The sequence below is a fragment of the Anolis carolinensis genome, chromosome 4 (genome assembly GCF_035594765.1).
Source record: "Anolis carolinensis isolate JA03-04 chromosome 4, rAnoCar3.1.pri, whole genome shotgun sequence".
Taxonomy (NCBI): Eukaryota; Metazoa; Chordata; class Lepidosauria; order Squamata; family Dactyloidae; genus Anolis; species Anolis carolinensis.
Window position 1 is genome coordinate 117,376,939 of NC_085844.1, and position 26,180 is coordinate 117,403,118.

General features: G+C 42.3%; 1 protein-coding gene across 1 annotated transcript; it reads left to right on the top strand.

Moving 5' to 3' along the window:
- Positions 1-415: 415 nt before the first annotated feature.
- foxf2 (forkhead box F2) lies at positions 416-23,879 on the top strand. Its single transcript, XM_003224391.4, has 2 exons — positions 416-1,770; positions 20,661-23,879. The coding sequence occupies exons 1-2, from the start codon at positions 840-842 to the stop codon at positions 20,828-20,830; spliced, it is 1,101 nt and encodes a 366-aa protein (XP_003224439.2). The 5' UTR covers positions 416-839; the 3' UTR covers positions 20,831-23,879.
- The last annotated feature ends 2,301 nt before the right edge of the window (positions 23,880-26,180 follow it).

The window sequence follows — 26,180 nt, forward strand, 5'->3', positions numbered from 1 at the left end:
ATTTTTTAAAATCTCGGGTGAGAAAGGCAGGGTAGAAATGTTGTAAATAAATAAACCTGAAAAATTTCGGGGGTGGGGGTGTTGAACCCCTACCCCCCCCTCCCTGGCTACAGCCCTGATTGTACAGCCTGAAAAAAATATCCAAATGTTGCCTGGCTTCCTTCTGAAGCACCGCTTAAAGGTCGCAGTTGCCAAAGAAAGGGGAAAAACCGGATTCCAGAGTTAGTAGGGCAAAGGGATGGACAGAGTAGGGACTGTTAACCAGTTAAAATTCATGAGTAATTTTTTTTTAACCTGAAAAATTTCGGGGGGATGTTGAACCCTTAACTCCCCCCCGCCCCTCCCCTTGGCTACAGCCCTGATTGGCCCAAATGTTGCCTGGCTTCCTTCTGAGGAACCGCTTAAAGGTCGCAGTTGCCAAAGAAAGGGATAAAGGGGGAAACCTGGATTGGAGCATTATCTTAGGGCAATGCCATTGACAGAGTAGGGATGGCGGCCTCTCCTCCCCATTCCCTCCCTCTCTTTCTTTCTTTCTTTCCCGGAGGGGGTAAGGCGAGGGGCTTGCAAGCCCTGATAGGCGCTATCGGGTTTTTTCTCCGCCTTTAAAGGCTCTCCGGGGCAGAGAGCGGAGACGCAGAAGGAGAAAGAAGGGCAAGGGGAAAGGGGAGGGGGAGAGGCGTCGGTGTTGCGCATGCGTGCGGAGGGAGGGGGCAAAGGAGAGAGGGAGAGAGGGGTTGCTCCGTCTCCGCCGAGAGAGAGAGAGAGAGAGAGAGAGAGCGACGGCATCGCAGGCGAGAGGGATGCTGCTTCCCAAGCGCTGAGCAGCCTCCGCAGCCTCCATGAGCGCCGAGGTCGGGGCCGTGATGAGTCCCCCGGCGGCATCTTCTTCCTCGGCTTTGGAGACCTCCAGTTCCTCCTCCAGCAGCAGCAGCGCCGCGTCGTCCGCCTCCTCGTCCTCCTCGTCCGCGCCGTCCAAAGCCAAGAAGCCCAGCTCGGGTCTGCGCCGCCCGGAGAAGCCGCCTTACTCCTACATCGCGCTGATCGTGATGGCCATCCAGAGCGCGCCGTCCAAGCGCCTCACCCTGAGCGAGATCTACCAGTTCCTCCAGGCCCGCTTCCCCTTCTTCCGCGGCGCCTACACCGGCTGGAAGAACTCCGTCCGGCACAACCTCTCGCTCAACGAGTGCTTCGTGAAGCTGCCCAAGGGCCTGGGCCGCCCGGGGAAAGGCCACTACTGGACGCTGGACCCCGCCAGCGAGTTCATGTTCGAGGAGGGCTCCTTCCGACGCCGCCCGAGGGGCTTCCGAAGGAAGTGCCAGGCCCTGAAGCCGACCTCGGCGGCCGTCTACCACCGCCTCGGCTTCCTCCCGCAAGGCTTCGACTTCCCTGCCGTGGCAACGGGACACCCCAACGCCTACGGCGCCCTGGACGTCATGCCGCCCTACCACGAGGCCCACGTCCCGCATATGTCTCCCAACCCGGGCTCCAGCTACATGGCCAGCTGCCCGGTCTCGGCCAACGACAACTACGGGCCCGACGGCGGGAGCAGCAGCAGCCCCGTACCCTCCTCACCCGCCGTGGCCAGCGCCCTGGACGGACACTCGCCCTACGGCAGCCCGCCCACCGGGCACTGGGCCGCCACTTCGGGGCCCTACCTCAAGCAGCAGGCTTTGCCCACGCACACGCACCAGCCGCCCGCGCCCTCCGGCCTCCAGCCTTACTCCCTCGAGCAGAGCTACCTACACCAAAACGCCCGCGAAGACCTCTCAGGTACAGCCCTGCTCCCTATTTACCCTTGGTTAAGTCCAAGGTTCCTTCTACTCCAGACCTAGGCAAACTTGGGCCCTCCGGGTGTTTTGGACTTCAACTCCCACAATTCCTAACAGCCGGTAGGCTGTTAGGAATTGTGGGAGTTGAAGTCCAAAACACCCGGAGGGCCCAAGTTTGCCCAGGCCTGATCGACACTCACCCTATCTGTGCTCTATCTGAGCCCCAAACTAGGTTGTGTGAGTTTTCCGGGCTGTATGGATCATAAGCATTATCTCCTGACGTTTCGCCTACATCTGTGGCAGGCATCCTCTCAGTTTGTGGGGTGTTGGAAACTAGTAAAGTGTGGTTTACATATCTGTGGAACGTCCCAGATGGAAGAACTCTTGCCTATTTGAAGAAGGCGTGAATGTGTTGCAATTGGCCACCTTGATTAGCATGGGGTAAACCGTATGCAGGGGAAAGCGGGTAAGCTCCCTCTGTCAGCTCCAGCTCCCCATGCGAGGACATGAGAGACGACACCCACCAGGAGGGTAAAAAATCAAACATCCCCTGGGCAACCTCCTTGCAGACGGCCAATTCTCTCACACCAGAAGCGACTTGCAGTTTCTCAAGTCGCTCCTGACATGGAAAACTTAGCATTGAATAGCCTTTCCGCTTCGAAGCCTGGCTGTTTACTATTCTAGTTCTTTACTAAAGAACTCTTGTCTATTTGAGGCAAGTGTGAATGTTGCAATTGGCCACCTTGATTAGCATTGAATAACTTTTCAGCTTCACCGCCTGGCTGTTTACTGCCTGGGGGAATCCTTTGTTGGGAGGTGTTAGCTGATTGAGTCATGTCTGGAATGAACACCTCCCCCAGGATTCCCCCAGGCAGTAAACAGCCAGATCTTGAAACTGAAGGGCATTCAATGCTAATCAAGGTGGCCAATTGCAGCATTCATATCTGCCTCAAACAGAAAAGAGTTTTTCCCCCCACTCTGGACAATTCCACAGATATATAAACCCCACTTGACGAGTTTCCACCAGACCTCACAACCTCTGAGGATGCCTGACATAGATGCAGTCGAAACGTCAGGAGAGAATGCTTCTGGAACATGGCCATACAGCCCGGAAAACTCACAGCAACCCGGCCGCGAAAGCCTTCGACAACACATTGGATTTCTTAGATAATTATCTTGCATAGCGAAACCACTTCCTTCCATATCAATCCGAAACTTCATCCAATGGTTAGTATTGATGGGGCCCCAGACTCCCAAGCGTTGTGGCAAAGTCAAATCGGGGTAGTGATTATTATTATTATTATTATTATTATTATTATTATTATTATTATTATTATTATTATTATTAGATATACAATAAGATTAGTACACATCAGACAAGATCATTATGCTGGCTGTTGTATTGGATCACACATCGGACACTTGCCAAGTGTATAAGACTGTGTGATGTATCAGTGATCCGAGTAGGGTGGCCTTTTGCAGTTGACAAATTGTAATTTTGTCAGAGCGGATTGTGTTTAAGTGCAGGCCAAGGTCCTTAGGTACTGCATCCTATTATTATTATTATTATTATTATTATTATTATTATTATTATTATTATTTTATTTTATTGTATGACACAGCAAGCAAGATAGATATGCTGGATTTCGTTTCACAAAATCACAAGTCGAACACTTCCCAAGTGTCTAGGACTGTGTGATGTATTTTCGGATGATGCGTGCAGATCCCAGTAGGGTAGCCTATTGCAGTTGACAGATCATATTATTATTATTATTATTATTATTATTATTATTATTATTATTATTATTATTATTAGCATTACTAGCATTATTAGCATTATTGGAGCCCCCGGATGGCGTAGTGGACTAAGTGACTTGAAGGCTTGGTTGCTGACTGGAAAGCTGCCAGGTTCGAATCCCACCGGGGAGAGTGCGGATGAGCTCCCTCTATCAGCTCCAGCTCCATGCGGGAACATGAGAGAAGCCACCCACAAGGACGGTAAAAACATCAAAAACATCCGGGCGTCCCCTGGGTAATGTCCTTGCAGACGGCCAATTCTCTCACTCCAGAAGCGACTCAAGTTGCTTCTGACACGAAAAAAAATTATTAGCATTATTATTATTATAGCATTATTAGCATTATTATCATGGCACTATCCTGCAGTGATCTGAGCACTGGGCTAAGATTCTGGAAACCAAGGCCCCTTCTATACTGCCATATAATCCCACATTATCTGCTTTGGATTATATGAGTCTACACTGTCGTATGATCCAGTTCAAAGTGGATAATCTGGCAGTGCAGAAGGGACCCAACGCTTAGCCATGGAAGCCCACTGGATGACTTTGGGCAAGTCACACTCTCTCAGCCTCAGAGAAAAACCAAGGCGAACCTCTCCAGAACAGACTGAAGCTGAAGCGTCGCCATAAATTGGAGATGCACATAATAATACTCTATTATTATTATTATTATTATTATTATTATTATTATTATTATTATGACATTCAGATCTAGTGAATTATTTACACTCGTGGTTCTTGTGGCAAAGGCAGCAGCTTGATCTTTCCACGCCTCAGAGTCCCTCTCTGGGATCCTATCGTATACAGGTGCGATGCTAAGAAGAAACAGCCTTCGTTGGGACTAGTTTCCACGCAGCTTGGCTCTAATGGGACTCCTATGGAGTTCGGGATCCCAAACGTGTCCAGTATAGGAACAGAAAGGGACTTTGCACCCAATTTTGCACTTGAGCGGGTACGAGAAAGAAAGAAAGCTGCCCAAAATAGTGGATCAGGGCCTCCGTCTTGACAGGAAACATTCTCAAGCGTTTGGAGAGAAGAGAGGATGAAAGTCCGTGATCTTTATTGCAAGGGAATAGATTCATGTCGTGTTGAAAGGAGGAGGTGGAAATGAGGTGCTGAAAAGTCAACATTTAGTACTTTAAAAAAAAAGGCAGAGAAAGGATGCTAGTGTTTTTCAAACTGCACAGTGGTCTCGATCCCATTGTGTGTGAGAGAGAAAAACTAGTGCTATGAATTATGAACCCAGAGCATGCAAGATCTCATGCATCCTCCTTACTTGGGATGCAAAGGAACCTTGTAGCAACTTTCAGACTAAGAAAGGGAATACTTTGGTAGCAGAAGATGTCCTAAACGTTAGGTCTGTGGAAGCACCACAAAATCCCTTTGCATACTGATATTGCAGACTATTGGGGAGATAGGATGGAATATAAAGTATTATTATTATTATTATTATTATTTTATTTTATTGTATGACACAGCAAACAAGTTAGATATGCTGGATTTCGTATCACAAAATCACAAGTCGAACACTTCCCAAGTGTCTAGGACTGTGTGATTTATTTTTATTATTATTATTATCAACACAACGACGTTGTATGGCACAGCAAACAAGATAGATATGCTGGATTTCGTTTCGCAAAACCACAAGTCGAACACTTCCCAAGTGTCTAGGACACTTGGGAAGTGTTATTTTTATTATTATTATTATTATTATTATTATTATTATTATTATTATTATTATTATTATTATTATTAGACTATGCCTTTGAAAAGTCCTTACTTGGGAGTAAGAGTTACTCATAGGACCCTTCTACACTGCCACATAATATCCAAATTGTCTATTTTGAACGGGATTATATGGCACGCATATAATCCGGTTCAAATCAGATAATCTGTAAGATGTGATTTAATAATCTGGATTATACAGCAGTGTCAATCCAGACAAAGAAACAAGCCTAAATGGAAATGGAAATTGACTAGCTTGTTGGATCTCCACTGCCATGTAATCCCAATTGTGGAAGTAGATACTCCACATTATCTGCTTTGAACTGGATTATAGGAGTCAACACTGCTATATAATCCACCAGATAATCTGGATTATAGGGCAGTGTACATCCAGTTGAAGAAACAAGCCTAAATGTAAATGTAAATTGGCTCACTTGTTGGATCTACACTGCCATGCAATCCAAATTGTGGAAGTAGATTATCTGCTTTGAACTGGATTATATGAGTCTACACTGTCACATAATCCAATTCAAAGCAGATAATCTGGATTTTATATGGCAGTGGAGAAGAGGCCTCACTAATCTGAGTTCCTGGCATTACATTTTTACAGGATGTGGGGTTTAAATGGGCTAAAACTATGAAAATGGAAACAAAATAGATAGATGTTTGGGGCTAGTGAAAGACCTCTTCGAGGGTGAGTAAAAAGGATATGAAGGAAGCCTGAGTAAAGTTAATCCTAGGGAGATCTTACACAGAATATCTCGGTTCACTTCTTTATTTTAGGGCCCTTCCAGACAGGACCTATATCCCAGGAACTGATCGCAGATTTTCTGTTTATCCCGGATTATCTGGCAGCGTGGACTCATATAATCCGGTTTAAAGCAGAAAACCTAGGATCAGATTCTAGGATATAGGGCCTATCTGGAAGGGCCCAAAGAGACCCATTTCTCTTCCCTTGAGAGTATTGAACGAAGGGTTCTGCTCACCTTTGGACGTGAAAACTTAGGTAAAACTTTTTTCAATGGGGGAAATGGAGAACCAAATAGTAGCGGTGGAAGGAGACCAAATCAACCCCTCTCTCCGGTTGGGTTGGAGCTGTCAGATAACAGCCGGCCCCATAACAAGCCTCGGCGGTGTGTTTTCTCTGAAAACACCCGCTTTTGACGTGAGAAAAACAAAAGGGGCTTCCAGAGGGGGAAAAAGAGAGAGCTATTGTTCGGAGAGGAACGGGCAAAGGGGAGGGTTGGGGCCGAGAAAGAAGACGGAGACGGTTTTCCTTCCCTTAAAACAAAATAAAACCAAACAAAGAAGGTCTTCTAACCCCAGAGTGTCTTAATAAAGAAGGAGAGCTTTCGGGGGATCCTTATCTTCCTCACTCTGCGGGTCCAGATCTTCTTGAAACGTGACCCCCCCCCCCCTTTTCTCTCTCTCGGAGGAAAGGACGAGATGCCACCCACCGAGGCGCTTGCTGGACCGTGGAAGTTAATTACTCCCGGGTTTAGGACGATTGCCAGGATCACTAAGGTCGAGATTAAAGTTCAGCCAGTCTCTCTCCCCTCCGTCACGTTGCAATAATACCTCCAGGGGCTTTTTCTTGGGGATACAAGGCGTTCGGGTGAATTTAGAGGCTGGTGTTTCCTCTCCTTGACTTCAGTAGGTGAATCGCAGTCTTCCTTTGTAAAGACGGGTTAGATCTACACTGGCAAGTAATGGGTCTACATTGGCTATACAATGCAGTTCAAACGGGTAGGGAAAACTATCCTAAAATATAGCAGAGCATCCAAAAATCAATCAGGATACAAAAGGTTGAGCATTCAGCTGATTGTGGCTGGAAAGAATTCAGAGCTTAGGCAGGCAAAGGTGCAGAGTCCAATCTTAAAAATTCACAATAATAAACTACAACTGCATTTCTTAATAGTTCAGAACTGGGTCTGAGCTACTCTAACACCCATCTCTTCTAAAGTTTCAAGAGAAGGGAAAGTCATCACTAAATCTTTCTGAAAAACTGCAGAGAGAGATCTCAAAGACACTAATACTCCATACTAAATTGTAAGGAAAGAGAAGTCAAAATAAAGGCTTGCAGTAGAAAAGTATATCCATTGTACACAATCAATCAGAATGAGAATAGAAACAGAAAGGAGAAAAAATACATTCCCAATTGCCATACAGGAGACATGGGGGAAGGGAAACCCTTAGCCTATATTAAGATAACTAAACTGTTCCTCATTGAGGACTTGAGACTTGGGCAATATGGGGATGAATCCCAACACAAACTGCTTTATTTGGTCGTGTGAACCCAGTCTCAGTGGGACTTAGACAATGATGAACAGTGAGGGAAAGGCCTCATTTGAGCCCCCTTCTACACTGCCATATAAAATCCAGATTATCTGCTCTGAACTGGATTATATGGCAGTGTAGACTCATATCATCCAATTCAAAACAGATAATGTGAATTATCTGCTTTGATAATCTAGTGTAGTGTAGAGGGCTGATTCCACATTGCCAAATATAATGCAGTTTGAAATTCATTACATATTCCATGTGTATGTTATGCAGTCTGAACTGATTCCTATGGTTCTACATTGACCATAGAATACAGTTCAAACTGCACAATTTGGCAGCAGAACCACCTTCATATGGAGTGGTTTATTTCAGAGGGCCTTTTCAGACAGCCATATAACTCAGAATATCAAGGCAGAAAATCCCACAGTACACTGCCATGTATTCCAGTTTAAAGCGGAAAATGTGGGATTTTATTCAGCTGCCCAAAGCAAAATTGCATCTGAATTACATTATATGGCCAGCACAGACCCTAGTGCAGCATGGGCTGTATTATATGGGTCTACACTGACCATAGAATGCAGGACAAACTGAATTATTTGGCAGTGTAGATTCAGCCCAAGACCCTTTCTCCATTGCTATATAATCCAGAATATCGAATCATATAATCCACATGATCTTCTTTGAACTGGGTTATATGAGTCTACACTGCCATATAATCCAGTCCAAAGCAGATAATCTGGATTTTGATGTGTTATTCATTGTTCATTCCATTTTCTGTATTTTATTGTATTGCACTTTTTAATATTTATGTTGTAAGCTGCTGGGAGTCCCCTGGGGAGAGGGATCGGGATATTATTATTTTATATGACAGTGTAGAAGGGGCCATAGCCTAAGTGACAGTATCCAAACTCCTACATTTAGAAGGGTAGAGTAGAAAGGGCCATAGTCTAAGTTACAGTACCCAAATTCCTACATTTAGAAGTTTTTAAATGGCAGGGATGCAATCCTAAATACCCCCAAACTTAAACATATAGCATGACTATTTCCAGCCAGGGGATTTGTTCTGAGTAAACAAAACACGAGGTGTATCTACACTGCAGTTTGACCCCACTTTAACAGCCATGGCTCCATGCTGTGGAATCCTTGGACTGATAGTTTGATCAGGCACCAGCACTCATGGGCAGAGCAGACCTTGTAAAACTACAATATACAGGATTATGTACCTTCAGCCACACAAATTAGTGTCAAAATGCCTTAGTATAAATTTAATCTACACTGCCCTATACCCCAGGATTTGATTCCAGATTATTCCTTATCCCGGATTATCTGATAGTGTGGACTGAAATAATCCAGTTCAGAGAAGATAATCTGGAATCAGATCCTGGGATATAGTGCAGTGCAGATTTAGCCATAGGGCCCTTCCACATAGCCATATAACTCAGAATATAAAGGCAGAAAATTCCACAATATCTACTTTGAACTGGGATATCAGAGCCCACACTGCCATATATTCCAGTTTGAAGCAGAATATGTGGGGATTTTATTCAGCTGTGTGGAAGAGGCCCTAGATGCTGGTTTTGAACCCTTTTATCTCCTTCAATATTGGAGGAAAATATTCTTCTGCTGTGAGGGAGTTTAATAAAATAAGAGAAGATCCCACAAAATTCAACCATAGAGAGGCAGATGGTTAAATGCAGTCTTCTTCCACTGAAACTTCCATTGAATCCAATAGGAATTGAAGGCCCAGCAGATTTACTAGAGGAATTGGGAGCCAGCCTCGTTGAAGTCGCGTTTTAATAGAGACTCAGTGGGGGCTTCCTTCCGAGTTCAATACTCAAAGGCGAACACTATAAATCTCTCCCTGTGGAAGCAAAGGAGAGCCCTATCTACACTGTCATACGATGCAGTTTGACTGCATGGAACTGCATTATATGGTAGACTCATGCAATCCAGTGCAAGAAGGGATGGAAGGAGCAAATCGTAATATATTATATTATATTAATTTATATAAATATATATAAATTATATATATATATAGTTAAAAGGTTTATATTGGTAAAAGTAAGATTTTCCCCTGACGTTAAGTCCAGTCGTGACTGACCCTGGGGGTTGGTGCTCATCTCCATTTCTAAACAGAAGAGGCAGTGTTGTCCTTAGACACCTCCAAGGTCATGTGGCCGGCATGACTGCATGGAGCGCCGTTACCTTCCTGCCGGAGCGGTACCTATTGATCTACTCACATTGGCATGTTTTCAAACTGCTAGGTTGGCAGGAGCTGGGGCTAACAGCGGGCGCTCATTCCACTCCCGGGATTTGAACCTGGGACCTTTGGTCTGCAAGTTCAGCAGCTCAGCGCTTTAACACACTGTGCCACCACCAGGGCTCGTATATTTATATATATATGTATATGTAAAATTTATATATATGTATATGTTTATATACATATATATAAATTATACACACACACACACACACACATATTAAAATATATACATCAAATGTCTTAATTAATACAGATGGTGAAATAATATCTAGATCTCCCTGATGATGAAGATGGGAATGAAAAGTTGGGGGGAAATGCAATAGACGAGCAAGGAGCTATTTCTGTAGCTGGAAGGAACTCTTGTTTTCCTTTTCTTTGCTTCAAACACAAAACAAAACTCTCTATACCTGGGCGGACTAAAGGGGAGAAAACAAGAGGGAAAAATGGGGAAAAGATGTCGGTATCTTCTGTGGGGGAAACATATTTTTTTGCTTCTCTCTCTCTCTCTCTCTTTCCCAAATAGCCCTTTTAAACGCAGGTCTCCGAGGTTAACTAAACAAAGACAGTCTGGGCTGGACCACACCGAAGGGGATTGGAGCTTGACTTAACCCAGATGAGAGCGAGGTCTTGTTCAATTTTATGGGAATTTCAACAAGTAACAAATACAAGCGACCTTGTCCGCTGCCTCAAAGTTCTTGTGGGCCACTGGCTGTCAATCAGCAGGCAAGCCCTTCTCCCCACCCCCCCAAAAAATCTTAGTTTGGGATTTGGAAAGGAAAGAGGCCTGAAGGAAGCACTGTTCTCCTTTGTCTCAAAGCAGATAAGGAGGTTCCAGTTGGGGTGACAGGGAGGTCGCAGGGATTCCCCCGAAGCCACTCGCTAAAGGGTTCCCACAAGGCCTCAGCTGATTTTGTATTTTCCTTCCCCTTTGCCCACTTTCCATTCTTAGCTTCAAAGCAAACGGCGTTTCAATGGGATTCATATTTGCCATGGAGGCGCAAAAAGGGAAGCCTCAAAGCATAGCATCGCTGTGTTTACATCCAGTTCTTCCAAGGACAGGCAAAGAAAGGAGTTTGTCTCCCTTTTGACCCTTAAGCCTTGGTTAGGGCACAAAATAATATCCTTTTGGGTGCATCTACATGCCAGCTACATGACCTTGGAGGTGTCTATGGACAATGCCGGCTCTTCCGTTTAGAAAAGTCTGGACTTAATGTCGGAAAAACCTTTACTTTTACTACATGGGAGAATGAATCCCTTTTGATCCCACTTCCACCGCCCACCCAGGTCCCTTTTAGACAGCTGTATAAAATCCAGATTATCTGCTTAAACTGGCAGTGTAGATAATCCAATTCAAAGCAGATAATGTGAATTATCTGCTTTGATTATCTAGATTATATGGCAGTGTAGAAGGGGCCCAATAAATCTTTGTCCTTGTTATAAGAGTCTCACTTATCCAACACTCGCTTATCCAACGTTCTGGATTATCCAACGCATTTTTGTAGTCAATGTTTTCAATATATCGTGATATTTTGGTGCTAAATTCATAAATACAGTAATTACTACATAGCATTACTGCGTATTGAACTACTTTTTGTGCCAAATTAGTTGTCTAACATGATGTTTTGGTGCTTCATTTGTAAAATCATAACCTAATTTGATGTTTAATAGGCTTTTCCTAATGCCTCCTTATTATCCAACATATTCGCTTATCCAACATTCTGCAGGCCCGTTTATGTTGGATAAGTGAGACTCTACTGTATATAATTATTTACTTGGTTGCTGTGAGTTTTCCGGGCTGTATGGCCATGTTCCAGAAGAATTCTCTTCTGACGTTTCGCCCACATCTATGGCAGGCCTCCTCAGAGGTTGTGAGATCTGTTGAAAAACTATTCAAGTGAGGTTTATATATCTGTGGAAGGTCCAGGATGAGAGAAAGAACTCTTGTCTGCTTGAGGCAAGTGTTAATGGCGCAATTGGCCACCTTGATTAACATTGCAGCTTCGAAGTCTGGTTTCTTCCTGCCTGGGGGAATTTGTTGGGGCTGAGGCTGGATCTAGTAAAGGTTTTCCCCTGACATTAAGTCCAGCCCTGTCAGACTCTAGGGTGTGATGCTCATCTCCATTTCTAAGCAGAAGAGCCGGAGTTGTCCGTAGACACCTCCAAGGTCATGTGGCGGGCATAACAGCATGGAGCACGGAGGGGTATCAGATCCTATATCCCAGGATCTGATCCCAGATTATTTTTCTTATCCCAGATTATCTGGCAGTGTAGACATATATAATCCGGTTCAAAGCAGATAATCTGGGATCTGATCCTGGGATATAAGGCGGTGTAGACCCAGCCTGATTGCTCTAAAACTAAAGGTTTAACCCTCCCTGAGAACTGTAAGGAGAGGAGAGATCCGCAAATATCTTAGCAGAGCTTCCTTTTATATAGCTTTCTTTTATATAGCTAGGAAGTTTTATATAGCTAGGAAGCCTTCAGGCCAAGGTTTGCCATGGTCTAAGGCTGAGAGAGTGTGACTTGGCCAAAGTCACCCAGTAGATCCAGAAATATATTGATATTTAGGGGATCCGGGTTGGATAGTGGTTTGTATGTTGGACTACGAGCCTAGAGACCAGGGATTCCTGCTCCACCGTGGAAACCCACTGGGAGACTTTGGGCAAGTCACACTCTCTCAGCCTCAGAGGAAGACTGTGGCAATCTAAACCAATTTTTCCAAGAAAAGGTTGGGACTGTAGGTTCCCAAGGACTTGAAGGGACACAACAACAAAGCCTCTTCATCAGGACGGAACAGGATGACTGGGGGAAAAATTGATGAGAGGAGACCATCCACACTTTTAAAAATATGTAATGATAACAAGGAAGATGGAAGAAAGGAGTAGAGGAAGGGAAAGATATAAATACATTTTGCCCCAAACCTCCAACTTTATCTATTCATGTTTATCGCGTTCAATTCTCTACCCATAGCTAGTTATTTAATGGAGTGTAATAAAACTTCCTTATCAGCAGGATTTACTTCTGAGGACCTCTGAGTAAAATCAATGAAATGAGGAGTTTATCTGCTTTGAACTGGATTATATGAGTCCCCTTCTACACAGCTACAAAAATCCAAAAACTGGATTATATGGCAGTGTAGACTCGTATGACCCAGTCCAAAGCAAATGATGTGTATTCTTTGCTCTGGATTATATAGCAGTGTAGAAGGAGCCTGAGGCCACACTGGCATATAATCCAGTTCAAAGCAAATAATCAGGATTTTATATGGTAGTGTAAGGGCCTCAGAGATACTTGCTTACATTTAACTTAGTCAAAGTTTGGGATTTACGGTATGGAGGTGAATTTCCTTCTGAAGTCCCATGTCGGCCCCATGTACACTGGTCATTAAATGCCTTTCAAACTGCATTATGTGGGTCATATTATTATTATTATTATTATTATTATTATTATTATTATTATTATTATTATTATTATTATTGATCATATAATGCAGTTCAGACGGCCTTATTTGACAAGTCTAGATCCAGCCACACGTAGTGAGTGGGAGGCCGGGTTTTCTTAGACAAGGAAAATTCAGAGGTATTTTTTACTAGCTCCTTCTGCTGAAATATAGCCTACAGTACCGGCTGTTGGCGGTCTCCCATCCAAGTACTAACCAGGACTGACCCTGCTTAGCTTTCAAGATCAGAGAGGATCTGGCGCTTTTAAAATATTTAAGAAATAGTCGTTCTAAGGATTTATTTAATGTATAGTTGGATAAATGCAAGACATTGTTGGTTCCATCTCTTTCTGCTCTTCTCAAGCAGAAGAAGATAATGCAATTAATATTGGGTTGTATGGCCATGTTTCAGAAGCATTCTCTCCTGACGTTTCCCCCACATCTATGGCAGGCATCCTTAGAGGTTGTGAGGTCTGTTGGAAACTAGTCAAGTGGGGTTTATATATATCTGTGGAAAGTCCAGGTTGGGAGTCAGAACTCTTCTCTGTTGGAGGCTAGTGTGAATGTTGCAATTAATGACCTTGATTCGCATTGTTTACCAGAATTTAAAAAACTCTGAAATCAGGACAGTAAACAAAGAGCAATACTCCGAAAATAGGACATGAAATAATCAGGGCCAGCTAACACCTCCCAACAAAGGATTCCCCCAGGCAGGAAGCAGCCAGGCTTTGAAGCTGCAAGATTTTTCAGTGCTAATCAAGGTGATTAATTGCAACATTCACACTTGCCTCAGGCAGATAAGAGTTCTTTCTCCCACCCTGGACTTCCACGGATATATAAACCTCACATGCTTAGTTTCCAATATACCTCACAAGCTCTGAGGATGCCTGTCATAGATGTAGCATTGAGCCTTGCCAGTGCAAGTGATGCCAAACTGCGTTCATTCCACAATGTAGATGCCCCCGACATTGAAAACCGCCTAGGAAGCATCAACTGAAGGAGTCTTATCTACCATCTCGGGACAATTCTCCCAGTTTCTAACTCGCTCCTGCCGTTAGGAACAGTTTACCCGTTGAATTCCCTTTTTATTATTTACAGTATTTATACCTGCCCCTCTCACCCTGAAGGGGACTCAGAGCAACTTACAGAACACACATAGGCAAACATTCAATGCCGATTATACAATTAACAAGGACAGACAACATAAACAGAGGTAAAGGCCGTTTTCCCCATCTTATTTCCGGCATCTTGGGGACTGTGCTGGACTCTGGAGTTGTCCCTCCATTTGCCATGCCGAGCAGCTTTTCCTTCCATGGGTGTTCTTAAGGGCGCCTTTATTACCTCCCCGCTAAAAGCAGTACCTATTTATCTACTCGTATTTCTGCTTTCGACCTGCTAGGTGGGCAGGAGACCTGGGGCGGGTGCTCACCCCCAACCCGGCTGGAACTACCGACTTTTCCGTTGGCAGCACCACGGCGGTTCCTATCCAAAAGGAAACAACAACAACAACAACAATATTAATATTAATATTCATAATAATAATAATAATAATAATAATAATAATAATAATAATAATAATAATAATAATAATAACAGGGTTGTTGTGTGTTTTTTGGGCTGTATGGCCATGTTCCCGAAGTATTCTCTCCTGATGTTTAGCCCACATCTATGGCAGGCATCCTCAGAGGTTGTGAGGTGTACATAATAATAATAATAATAATAATAATAATAATAATAATAATTCCTTCTTCATATGGCCTATTCCTTCTTCTTTCTCCTCCTCCTCCTCCTCCTCCTCCTTCTCCTCTTCTTTTCTTCTTTTCTTCTTCCTCCTTCTCTTCCTCACACCCGCTTCTCTTCTCCGTCCTCCTCCTCTTCTTTTCTTCTTCTCTTCTTCCTCCTTCTCTTCCTCACCCCCCGCTTCTATTCTCCCTCCTCCTCCTCTGTTCGTCTTCTCTTCTTCCTCCTTCTCTTCCTCATTCCCCGCTTCTCCCTCCTCCTCTTTTCTTCTTCTCTTCTCCCTCCTCTTCTTTTCTTCTTCTCTTTTTTCTCCTTCTCTTCCTCATCCCCGCTTCTCTTCTTCCTCCTCCTCCTCTTTTCCTCCTTCTCTTCCTCATCCCCCTTCTATTCTCCCTTCTCCTCCTCCTCTTCTTCTCTTCTTCCTCCTCTTCCTCATCCCCCACTTCTCTTTTCCCTCCTCCTCTTTTCTCCTTTTCTCTCTCCTCCTACTCTTCTTTTCTTCTTCTCTTCTTCCTCCTTCTCTTCCTCATCCACCGCTTCTCTTCTCCCTCTTCTTCCTCTTCTTCTTTCTCCTCCCTTTCTTTCTCTTTCTCCCAACAAAGCTTACTTTTCGGCCCGAAAAGTAAAGTTTCGGGCCGAAAGTAACGTTTAAGGCACTCCCATCCCGACTTATAGGAGCCGCCTAGTTCTGCTGAAAGCTTTCCGGTCTAAAGCGATTTGGGGAGTTTGTTGTATGGGATCCGAATTGAAGTCCAAACACTCTGGTTTGAGACGGACTCACCCGACGAAGAACTTCCCTGGTCAAGTCCTAGTTCAGATTATTTAGGAGAATATTTCATATGAAAACAAAAGCGGGGCCGAAAATAAGGTTTAGCCTTCTTCGTTTTAGGCAAACGAAGAGATAAGGCACCTTTAAGTGTGAACATATTTATTACTGTCAAAGATTTCCTCTACACTGCCCAGTGTCCACGAAAACGTGTAATAATAACCTTGGCAGTTTTTTTTTATGATGCGACAACATCCTCCGTCGGTTTTGTTTTACAGCCGACTTAACCTGGCCGTCTATTCGAGAAGAATCAGTAGGGAAACTGATCAGTCAAGACAAATTATATGTATATATTTAAAAACCTCCTTGGACTTCGCTTTGGGAGAAGAGCGAGATATGTAAATAATGAAAATAAACATAGGAAGTGAGCACAATAAGGCTGCAACTTTCGTTGGAGAACAAATAGACTTGTAAATTTGTCCCACTGAAGTCAGTGAGATGTAACACCGCCTAGACTTTTGAATTCTCTGTTCAGTTGCTCTGTGTCATTTCCTTCCTTGGTGTTTTCCGGGCTGTACGGCCATGTTCCAGAAGTATTCTCTCCTGACGTTTCGCCCACATCTGTGGCAGGCATCCTCAGAGGTTGTGAGGTATTTCCTTCCTTCCTTTTCAGTTCGAGATGATTGACAAGGGCTTTTTAAATCTAAATCAGAGGCAACAATCCGATGCCTCATTCCACTCAGCAGGGTTTACTACTGATGGTCCTTCCACACAGCCCTATATCCCAGAATATCAAGGCAGAAAATCCCACATTATCTGAGAGTGGACTCAGCCCAGTTCAAAACAGATACTGTGGGATTTTCTGCCTTGATATTCTAGGATATAGGGCCCTGAGTGAAGGCAATAGGATTGCTTTGTCAGTGGACTTGCTGGTGTTTATTCAGCAAAGGAGTCCCAATGCTAATTGGGAGGGAGACGCATCTACACTGTAGAATTGATGCAGTTTGACACCACTTGAACTGCCATGTCACAGTGCCATGATGCTATGGAAGAGTGGGTTTCACAAACTGCTCTCTTTAGCAAAGAGAGTGGCCTTCTTCAAACTACAAATCCCAAGATTCCATAGCATTGAGCGGTGTCCATATTTAGCAGAATGGTTTTGAGTTATTTTATTTTTCTCCCGCGGTTGATGTTTGATTTTACTTTTATCGCCGGTTTGCACTGGACTCCCCCTTTGGCTTGTGGTTAGTTACTATTTGACGTCACCTATCCATGACTTGCCAAAGTAAGAAAGCAAAGTGTAAGAACGTGACGTCATAGCCCGAGTGGGAGGGGCCTATTTTCTTCTCCCACTAGAATTGTGTATCTACATATAGATAGAAAGAAAGAAAGATAGACAGATAGATACAAACATGTAGACAATTTCAACAGAAAGGAGGAAACCATGAAAACGAATAAAATCTGGATGCTGTTGCTGTTCAGTCGTTTCATGACCTGGATACCAGTATTAAAAAAAAACAACTCTAAAATCAGGACAGTAAATAAAGAGCAACACTCTGAAAACGGGGTTATTCTAGACAAGACATGAAACAATCAGGGCCAGCTAACATCTTCCAACAAAGGATTCCCTCAGACAAGAAGCAGCCAGGCTTTGAAGATGAAAGGCCATTCAATGCTAATCAAGGTGATCAATTGCTACATTCACACCTGCCCCAAACAGACAAGTGTTCTTTCTCCCAACCTGGACTTTCCACAGATATATAAGCCTCATTTTTCTAGTTTCCAACAGGCCTCACACCTCTGAGGATGCCTGCCATAGATGTGGGTGAAATGTCAGGAGAGAATGCTTCTGGCACATGTCCAGATACTCACAGCAACCCAGTGATTATGGCCATGAAAGCCTTCTACATCACAAAGATAGTTGTTGCCTTTTCACTCGTGCATTTCATAGGGTTTTTCTAGGCAAGGGATACCCAGAAGTGGTTCTGCCATTTCATTCCCGATTTATGGCGACCCTATGTTGATATTTTCTTTGGCAGAATTTGTTCAGAGGGGATTTTCCTTTCCCTTCCTGTGAGGCTGAGAAAGTGAGATTTGCCCAAGGTCACCTAGTAGGTTTGAGTGAGTGTGACCTGCCTAGGGTCACTAGGGATTTTATGAATGAAAGAGGATATGAAAATATTATTGTTCTTGTTATTATTTACAGTCAGGTTGGAACCAGTATGGTTTAGTGTTGGCCTATGATTCTGGACAATATTAATTTGTTGTTGTTGTTGTTGTTGTTAGCCTTCATGATGCACAGGCCAAGCCTCAGGCAGCAAAATTGGGGGGCTTCACTAAAGGAAGTGAAGTTCTCCTTGCTGTAGTTCTTTTTAATACATTTAAATTTTGATGGCAATAATAGCCATAGCACCACAGAGTTGGAAGAGACCACTAGGACCATTAAATCCAACCTCTGCCATGCGGAAACACCCCATTAAAGCACTCCTGACAGATGGCCCCCACTTTTGAAACCTCTGAGAAGGAAACTTCACCATGCTCTGAGCAGCATAATGTTTAAGTGAAATCTCTTTTCCTGCAATTTGAATCCATTACTCCATTGTGTCCTAGGCTTCTTCCACACAGCTGAATAAAATCCCACATTATCTGCTTTGAACTGGAATATATGGCAGTGTGGGCTCAGATAACCCAATTCAAAGCCGATATTGTGGGATTTTCTGCCTTGATATTCTGGGTTATATGGCTATGTGGAAGGGTCCTTAGGGAACACCCCACTAAAGCACTCCTGACAGATGTCCTGGCAGATCCAGCCTTCACTTTCTAAACCTCTGGAGAAGGAAACTCCACCAGGCTCCTAGGTGAAATCTCTTTTCCTGTAATTTGAATCCATAGCTCTATTGTGTCCTAGGCCCTTTCCACACATGCTTCCTTAGGGCCCTTCCATACAGCCATATAATCCAGAATATCAAGGCAGAAAATCCCACAATGGTCTCCAGAGCTACAAGCTTGTCCCCTCCTCACAGTGACATTTTCCAAATATTTTTAAAAACATGGTTATCATGTCCCATCCCCTTTCAGCCTTTTTTCCACCAAGCTCCATAGGGCTTAGCTTCCAAAATTATTGATTGTAACTAAACCAAGGAGAATTTGCTATTTTTTGTGACACCAACAAACCTCGTACTAGGAAACAGTAATAACAATAAAAGAACAGCCCAGATAAAATATCTTGGTGTCTTTTTGGGCCTCTTCCTGAAGTTCTTTAGGGGCAATTATTCATAAAATTACATTGTTTTATAGACTGCATCAATGCTGGTTTCTTAGTTGCACAACTCAGAAAATCAAGGCAGAAAATCCGACAGTATCTGCTTTGAACTGGGTTATCTGAGTCCTCACTGCCATATATTCTACTTCAAAGCTGAAAATGTGGGATATTATTCAGCTGTGTGGAAGGGGCCTTAGATATGGTTACGGTTTTCCATGGGGGAGCAGAAGACTACTGGTAGTTGGCAAACAAGAACTGATGGGGGAAACCATGCACCTTGGCCAGTGAATGTAACAGAATTTGAAAAATGTTCTGTTCTTGGTTGGAAAGTGTTATTTCCTGTTTAATTGTGCCGTCCTTACTTTGAAAGTAGTTCTTATACTCCAGAAAAGATCATTTTTTGTGGCTGCCCGCCAACTATGTTGAATTGGTGGAGACTCCATGAGATATTCATTAAAAATCTATAGCAAAATGTGCAGCAGGATGTCCCGCAAAAACCAAAGTTTTGGCAGTTTAATACACCTTTTTCATGTTTTGATAGAACCAATTAGGAAATGTTATAACCTAGGAAACAAGAGTTATATAGTGTTATATAGAAGTATGACCTTGTTCTCAAGAGCTGCATTGCAACCCTGCACCATAATACTACACTACTACTACTACTACTACTACTAGGGTTGCAATGCAGCTCTTGAGAACAAGTCCATACTGTTCCTACAAATATAATAATAATAACAAATTAGTAATAATTATTAATAATTATATTATTTTTATGGTGCAGGGTTGCAATGCAGCTCTTGAGAACAAATCCATACTGTTCCCACAAATATAATAATAATAATAATAATAATAATAATAATAATAATAACAACAAATTACTAATAATTATTAATCATTACATTATTATTTTTATGGTGCAGGGTTACAAAGCTGCTCTTGAGAACAAGACCATACTGTTCCCACAAATATAACAATAATAATAAATTAGTAATAATTATTAATAATTATATTATTATTTTTATGGTGCAGGGTTGCAATGCAGCTCTTGAGAACAAATCCATACTGTTCCCACAAATATAATAATAATAATAATAACAAATTAGTAATAATTATTAATCATTATATTATTATTTTTATGGTGCAGGGTTACAAAGCTGCTCTTGAGAACAAGACCATACTGTTCCCACAAATATAACAATAATAATAAATTAGTAATAATTATTAATAATTATATTATTATTTTTATGGTGCAGGGTTGCAATGTAGCTCTTGAGAACAAGCCCATACTGTTCTCAAGAATACAACAACAATAATAAAAATATAATTAAATATAGTACTCATTATTATTGTTATGGTGAAGGGTTGCAATGCAGCTCTTGAGAACAAGACCATACTGTGCTCAAGAATACAATCACAACAACAACAACAACAACAAAGTATTATTATTATTATTATTATGGTGCAGGGTTGCAACGCAGTTCTAGAGAACAAGGCCATACTGCCATATAACGCTATGTAACATGATTTGTACATATTAATAGTTAGTAATTAATATTATTAACAATATTAATAATTAATCATATTACAAATTAATAATTCTACTCCCTCCTTCCGCAGTGGGTCTGCCCCGCTACCAGCACCACCCTCCCCCGGTGTGCGACCGCAAGGACTTCGTGCTCAACTTCAACGGCATCTCCTCCTTCCACCCCTCGGCCAGCAGCTCCTACTACCACCACCACCATCACCACCAAAGCGTCTGCCAAGACATCAAGCCCTGCGTGATGTGAGTGCCGCGGAAAGCCTCCTTTTGGGCTCCCACGTGGAACAGGCGGACTTGCGCAGCTCCGCAGCGCGCGCTGATCCGAGTCGGCGGCGTCGTTTGAGTAAGTCCAGTCCCGCCGTCGCTCGGGCCAAGCGAGCCGAAGGGAGCGGAAAGAAACCCGCGCGTGCGCACAAGCACGCACTCATCCTTCCCCTCCACGCTGCCAGCATGCCATGCAGTTTGCTTCTCTCTCACACACACACATTTCCCTTTTTGTGATACTCGAGCCTGAAGACACTTACTTTAAGGTGCTTCTATATATATACGGTAGAACGAAAGAAGCTTTGATCCCGCTTGGACTGCCCTGGTTCAATGTTATGGAATCCTGGGAGCTGTAGTTTGGTGAGGTGTCAGAACTCCTTGGCAGAACTGGCATGGGTGCATGGACGCTGTAGAATGAATGCAGAATTGACACTAGTTTAGCTAACTGCCAGAGTCCAGTGTTTAGTTGTAGCTTTACAAAGTCTTTCGCCTTCTCTCTCAGGGCCCTTCCATACAACCACATAACCCAAAATATCAAGGCAGATAATCCACAATATCTCTTTTGAACTGAGTCCACATTGCCATATAACCCAGTTCCAAGCAGAAAATGTGGAATTTTATACCGCTGTATAGAAGGGGCCTCAAAGGTGCCTTTCAACACTGCCATTAATTAATTTTTAATTTTTTTTAAAAAAAATTAAGGGCAGTGTATAAAATCCAGATTATTTTATTTGAACTGGATTATATATCAGTACATCCAGTATATAAAATACAGATTATCTGATTTGATAATCTGCATTATATGGTAGTGTAGATGCAGCCACCAAGTCCCCTTCTGCACTGCCATATGATCCAGATTATCAAATCAGATAATCCACATCTGCTTTGAACTGGATTGTATGAGTCTAAACTGACATATAAAATCCAGATTATTTGATTTGAATAGCATTATATGGCAGTGTAGTTTCTTCCTCCAAGGCCCCTTTTACACTGCCATATAATCCAGGTTATCAAAACATAATCCACATTATCTGCTTTGAACTGGATTATATGAGTCTAAACTGACATATAAAATCCAGATTATGAGATTTGCATCCTCCAAGGCCCCTTCTACACTGCCATATAGTCCAGGTTATCAAAACATAATCCACAGTATCTGTTTTGAACTGGATTAGATGAGTCTACACTGACATATAAAATCCAGATTATTTGATTTGCATTGCTTATATGGCAGTGTAGATCCATCCTCCAAGGCCACTTCTACACTGCCATATAATCCAGATTATCAAATTAGATAATCCACATTATCTGCTTTGAACTGGATTATATGAGTCTAAATTGACATATAAAATCCAGATTATGTGATTTGCATTGTATTATATGGCATGTAGATCCATCCTCCAAGGCCCCTTCTACACTGCCATATAATCCAGATTAACAAAATAGATAATACATATCATCTGATTAGAACTGGATTATATGAGTCTACACTGCCATATAAAATCCGGATTATCTGGTTTGATAATCTGCATTATATGGTAGTGTAGATGCAGCCACCAAGGCCCCTTCTGCACTGCCATATAATCGAGATTATTTATGCAGATAATCCACATTATCTGCTTTGAAATGTATTATATGAGTCTACGCTGCCATATAATGCAATCCAAAGCAAATAATCTAGATTTTATGACAGTGTAGAAGGGGCCGAAGAGTACAAGTGCCTTCTTGAACTACAAATCCCACCATTTCGTAGCAGTTCAAAGTGGGGTCAAACTGCATCCATTCTACAGGGTAGGTGCCCCCTTAGAAGAGACCCACTGAAAATAATGAGACTTCTCCAGTGTATGAAGGAATGTTTTTGTTTTAAAACAACTCTGGTTCCAGAAGACTGCAGAACTGCTATTGAAGGCGAGGATCCAATTCAAGTTGGACACCATTGGCATCCCCTTGGAGATTAGAGAATGCATGCTTTGCAACACAAACATATTGAGGAAAGTAAATCCTGATGAATTGAAAAAAGGGCCTTAGGTTGGATCTACACTGCCATATAATCCATATTATCAAAGACGACAATCCATATTATCTGCTATGAACTGGACTATAACATAATCAAGTTCAAAGCAGATAATATAGATTTTTATATAGCAGTGTGGATGGGCCTAAGAAGCACTAGCAATAAAGGCCCATCTATACTGTGGAACTATTGTAGCTGGATACTTTAACTGCCATGGTTATGGGATCATGGGATCTATTGTTTGGTAAGGAATCAGCCCTCTTTGGCACAGAATGGCCTTGTCGAACTACAAGTCCCAGAAGTCCATAGCATAGAGATATGGCAATTAAAGTGGTGCCCTATCCCCAAAACACACTTATGCTTCTTTTCTTCCATACCATGCTTGGCTCCCATTGCATTCAAGAGCATTAAATTTCCACTGGATCTTACCCCAGCTTTCAATTATTATTATTTTTTGTCAACATTATTTTACATTTCTTCATCTTTCCAATCCAAAGAGCAGCTCTTTGGAAAAGAGCATTTGAACAGCAATATTTCCGACTTCCTCACCAACTCTACTACTACTTTTTTCATAGTTGTGATGGTTTCAAGTATGAAGTGCCTTCCTCTTCCAACCTAACCATACCATGGTATCAATTCAGCAATTTTGACATTGTTGTAGATTTTTGTTGTGTGTGTGTGTATGTGTATGTTGTGTATATATAATTTTAAAGAAAATCCCTGAGTTGATGCCTTTGTTTACTTTGTTGTCAGATATCCCAACCATACCACCTTTGAGGTTAGTTTGTTTTCTTTCCATTTTTTAAAAACAAGTGTTTATATCACCATCGATTTTTTAAAAATAATTATTTGAAATAAATATTGTGTATACTCACACACTATTGCTTTTAAACAGGAGAGTATATTTTGCACTTATGTATAACGTTTTGTCAGTTTGTCCAAATATAGTGATGTACAAAGTTGTTGGGGCGGGTTGTTGTTGCTGTTGTTTTGTTTTTCAATAAAATGTATATGACAACTGCTTCTTGTGAATTCCTGTTTAGGAAACAGAGGGTTGCTGTGAGTTTTCCAGGCTGTATGGCCATGTTCCAGAAGCATTCTCTCCTGATGTTTCGCTCACATTTATGGCAGGCATCCTCAGAGGTTGTGAGGTCTGTTGGAAACCCGGCAAGGGAGAGAAGCCATTGAAATTCACAAGCTTGTGGACAATTTCAACAGAAAGGAGGAAACCATGAAAATGAACAAAATCTGGCTACCAGCATTAAAAAAACTCCACAATCAGGGCAGTATGTAAAAACAACACTCTGAAAACAGAGGAATTACAGACAGAAAACAATCAGGGCCAGTTAACACCTCCCCACAAAGGATTTCCCCCAGGCAGGAAGCAGCCAGACTTTGAAGATGCAAGGCTATTCAATGCTAATCAAGGTGGCTAATTGCAATATTCACACTTGCCTCAGACAGAGCAGAGTACTTTCTCCCAATCTAGACCTTCCATAGATATAAACCTCACTTGCCTAGTTTCCAACAAACCTCACAACCTCTGTGGATGTCTGCCATAACATTTTCAAAACATCTTGAAATCTGGTCCAAAATAAATCCAGCCAAATTCAGGACCCTTTTACATTGCCAAAAAAAATTCAGATTATCTGCGTTGAACTGGATTATATGGTAGTGTAGACTTATATAATCCTGTTCAAAGCGATCATGTAGATTATCTAATTTGATAATCTGGATCATATGACTGTGTATACACTGCCATATAATCCAGACTATCAAAGAAACTAATCTAGGTCATCTGTTTTGAACTGGATTATATGAGTCTACACTGCTATATAAAATCCAGATTATCTGATTTGAACTATATTATATGCCAGTGTAGACTCAAGGCCCTTCCTGAAAGGCCCTATATCCCAGGAACTGACCCCAGGTTTTCTGCTTTCAACTGGATTATATGAGTCCGCACTGCCAGATAATCTGGGATAAACAGAAAAACTAGGATAATATCCTGGGATATAGGTCCTGTCTGGAAGGGCCTTCTGGCCCATTCTACACTGCTATACAAAATCCAGATTATCTGCTTTGAACTGGATTATATGGCAGTGTAGACTCATATAATCCAATTCCAAGTATATAATGTGGATTATCTGATAATCTGGATCATATGTCTGTGTAGAAGGGTCCTCAGGCCATGCACTGACATATAATCCAGACTAAGAAAATAATCTATATTATCTGTTTTGAACTGGATTATATGTGTCCAGTCCACACTGCCGTATAATCCAGTTCAAAGCAGATAATGTAGATGAGTCTACACTACCATATAATCCAGTTCAAAGCAGATAATGTAGATGACTCTACACTACCATGTAATCCAGTTCAAAGCAGATAATGTAGATGACTCTACACTACCATGTAATTCAGTTCAAAGCAGATATTCAGGACCTTGCCATATAAACCTTGCCATATAAACTCTACCTTGCCATATACACTCTAGATTATCTGCTTTGAACTGGATTATATGGTAGTTTAGGATCATATAATCCAGTTCAAAGTAGATAATGTGGATTGTCTTTTTAGATAATCTGGATTATGTGGAAGTGTAGAAAGGGCCCCAGTCTTCAGACTACTTCTTGACTGGGTTGACATATCTATTGCTTCTCTTTTTTGGATTCATATGGTTAGAGTGACTTTCAAAACCTACATACTTTAGAATTTTAGTTTCAAAAATGACTGAGTGAATGGTATAATTAAGGAAATCCACAATCCGGATTTATCGACTTCCCTTTGGATCTTATTTCCCTCGTTTGTCCCAAGGTGCAAAGGAATTGAAAGGGATTCCTCCTGCTCCCAATTTCCCAACCAAGCCACCTTCTCCTTCACAGGATGCCACCTTGCCTCCTGCCAAATGCAATGCAGCCAAGTAGCCTCGAAAGAATAACAAGGGCTTCCTCTTCTAAAACCAGGCACCCCATCGATCTTGCCTCTCTAAACAACAACGCAGGGAGGGAATCGGGGAATAATCTTTCTTTCTCCACCCTCCCTCTCCTTGGTAACAAAAAAAAAATCTCCATTTTCATATTTATATCCAAGCACGCTGCTTCTTGGACTTCGGCGAGGCCTGCTGTACATTATAAAGTCAGCTTCAGAGTACCACCGACCACAGTGCTGTGTTTACATTCTTCTCAAGGCAAGCCTGCATGGACGTAATTTATAACCTAAACACTTGAACGTAACTTGTTTATACAGAGAATGACAAGACCTCAAAGACCGAAAAACTGAAGTTGCCCAACGAGAGCGATTGCGGTGTTCCACTGCC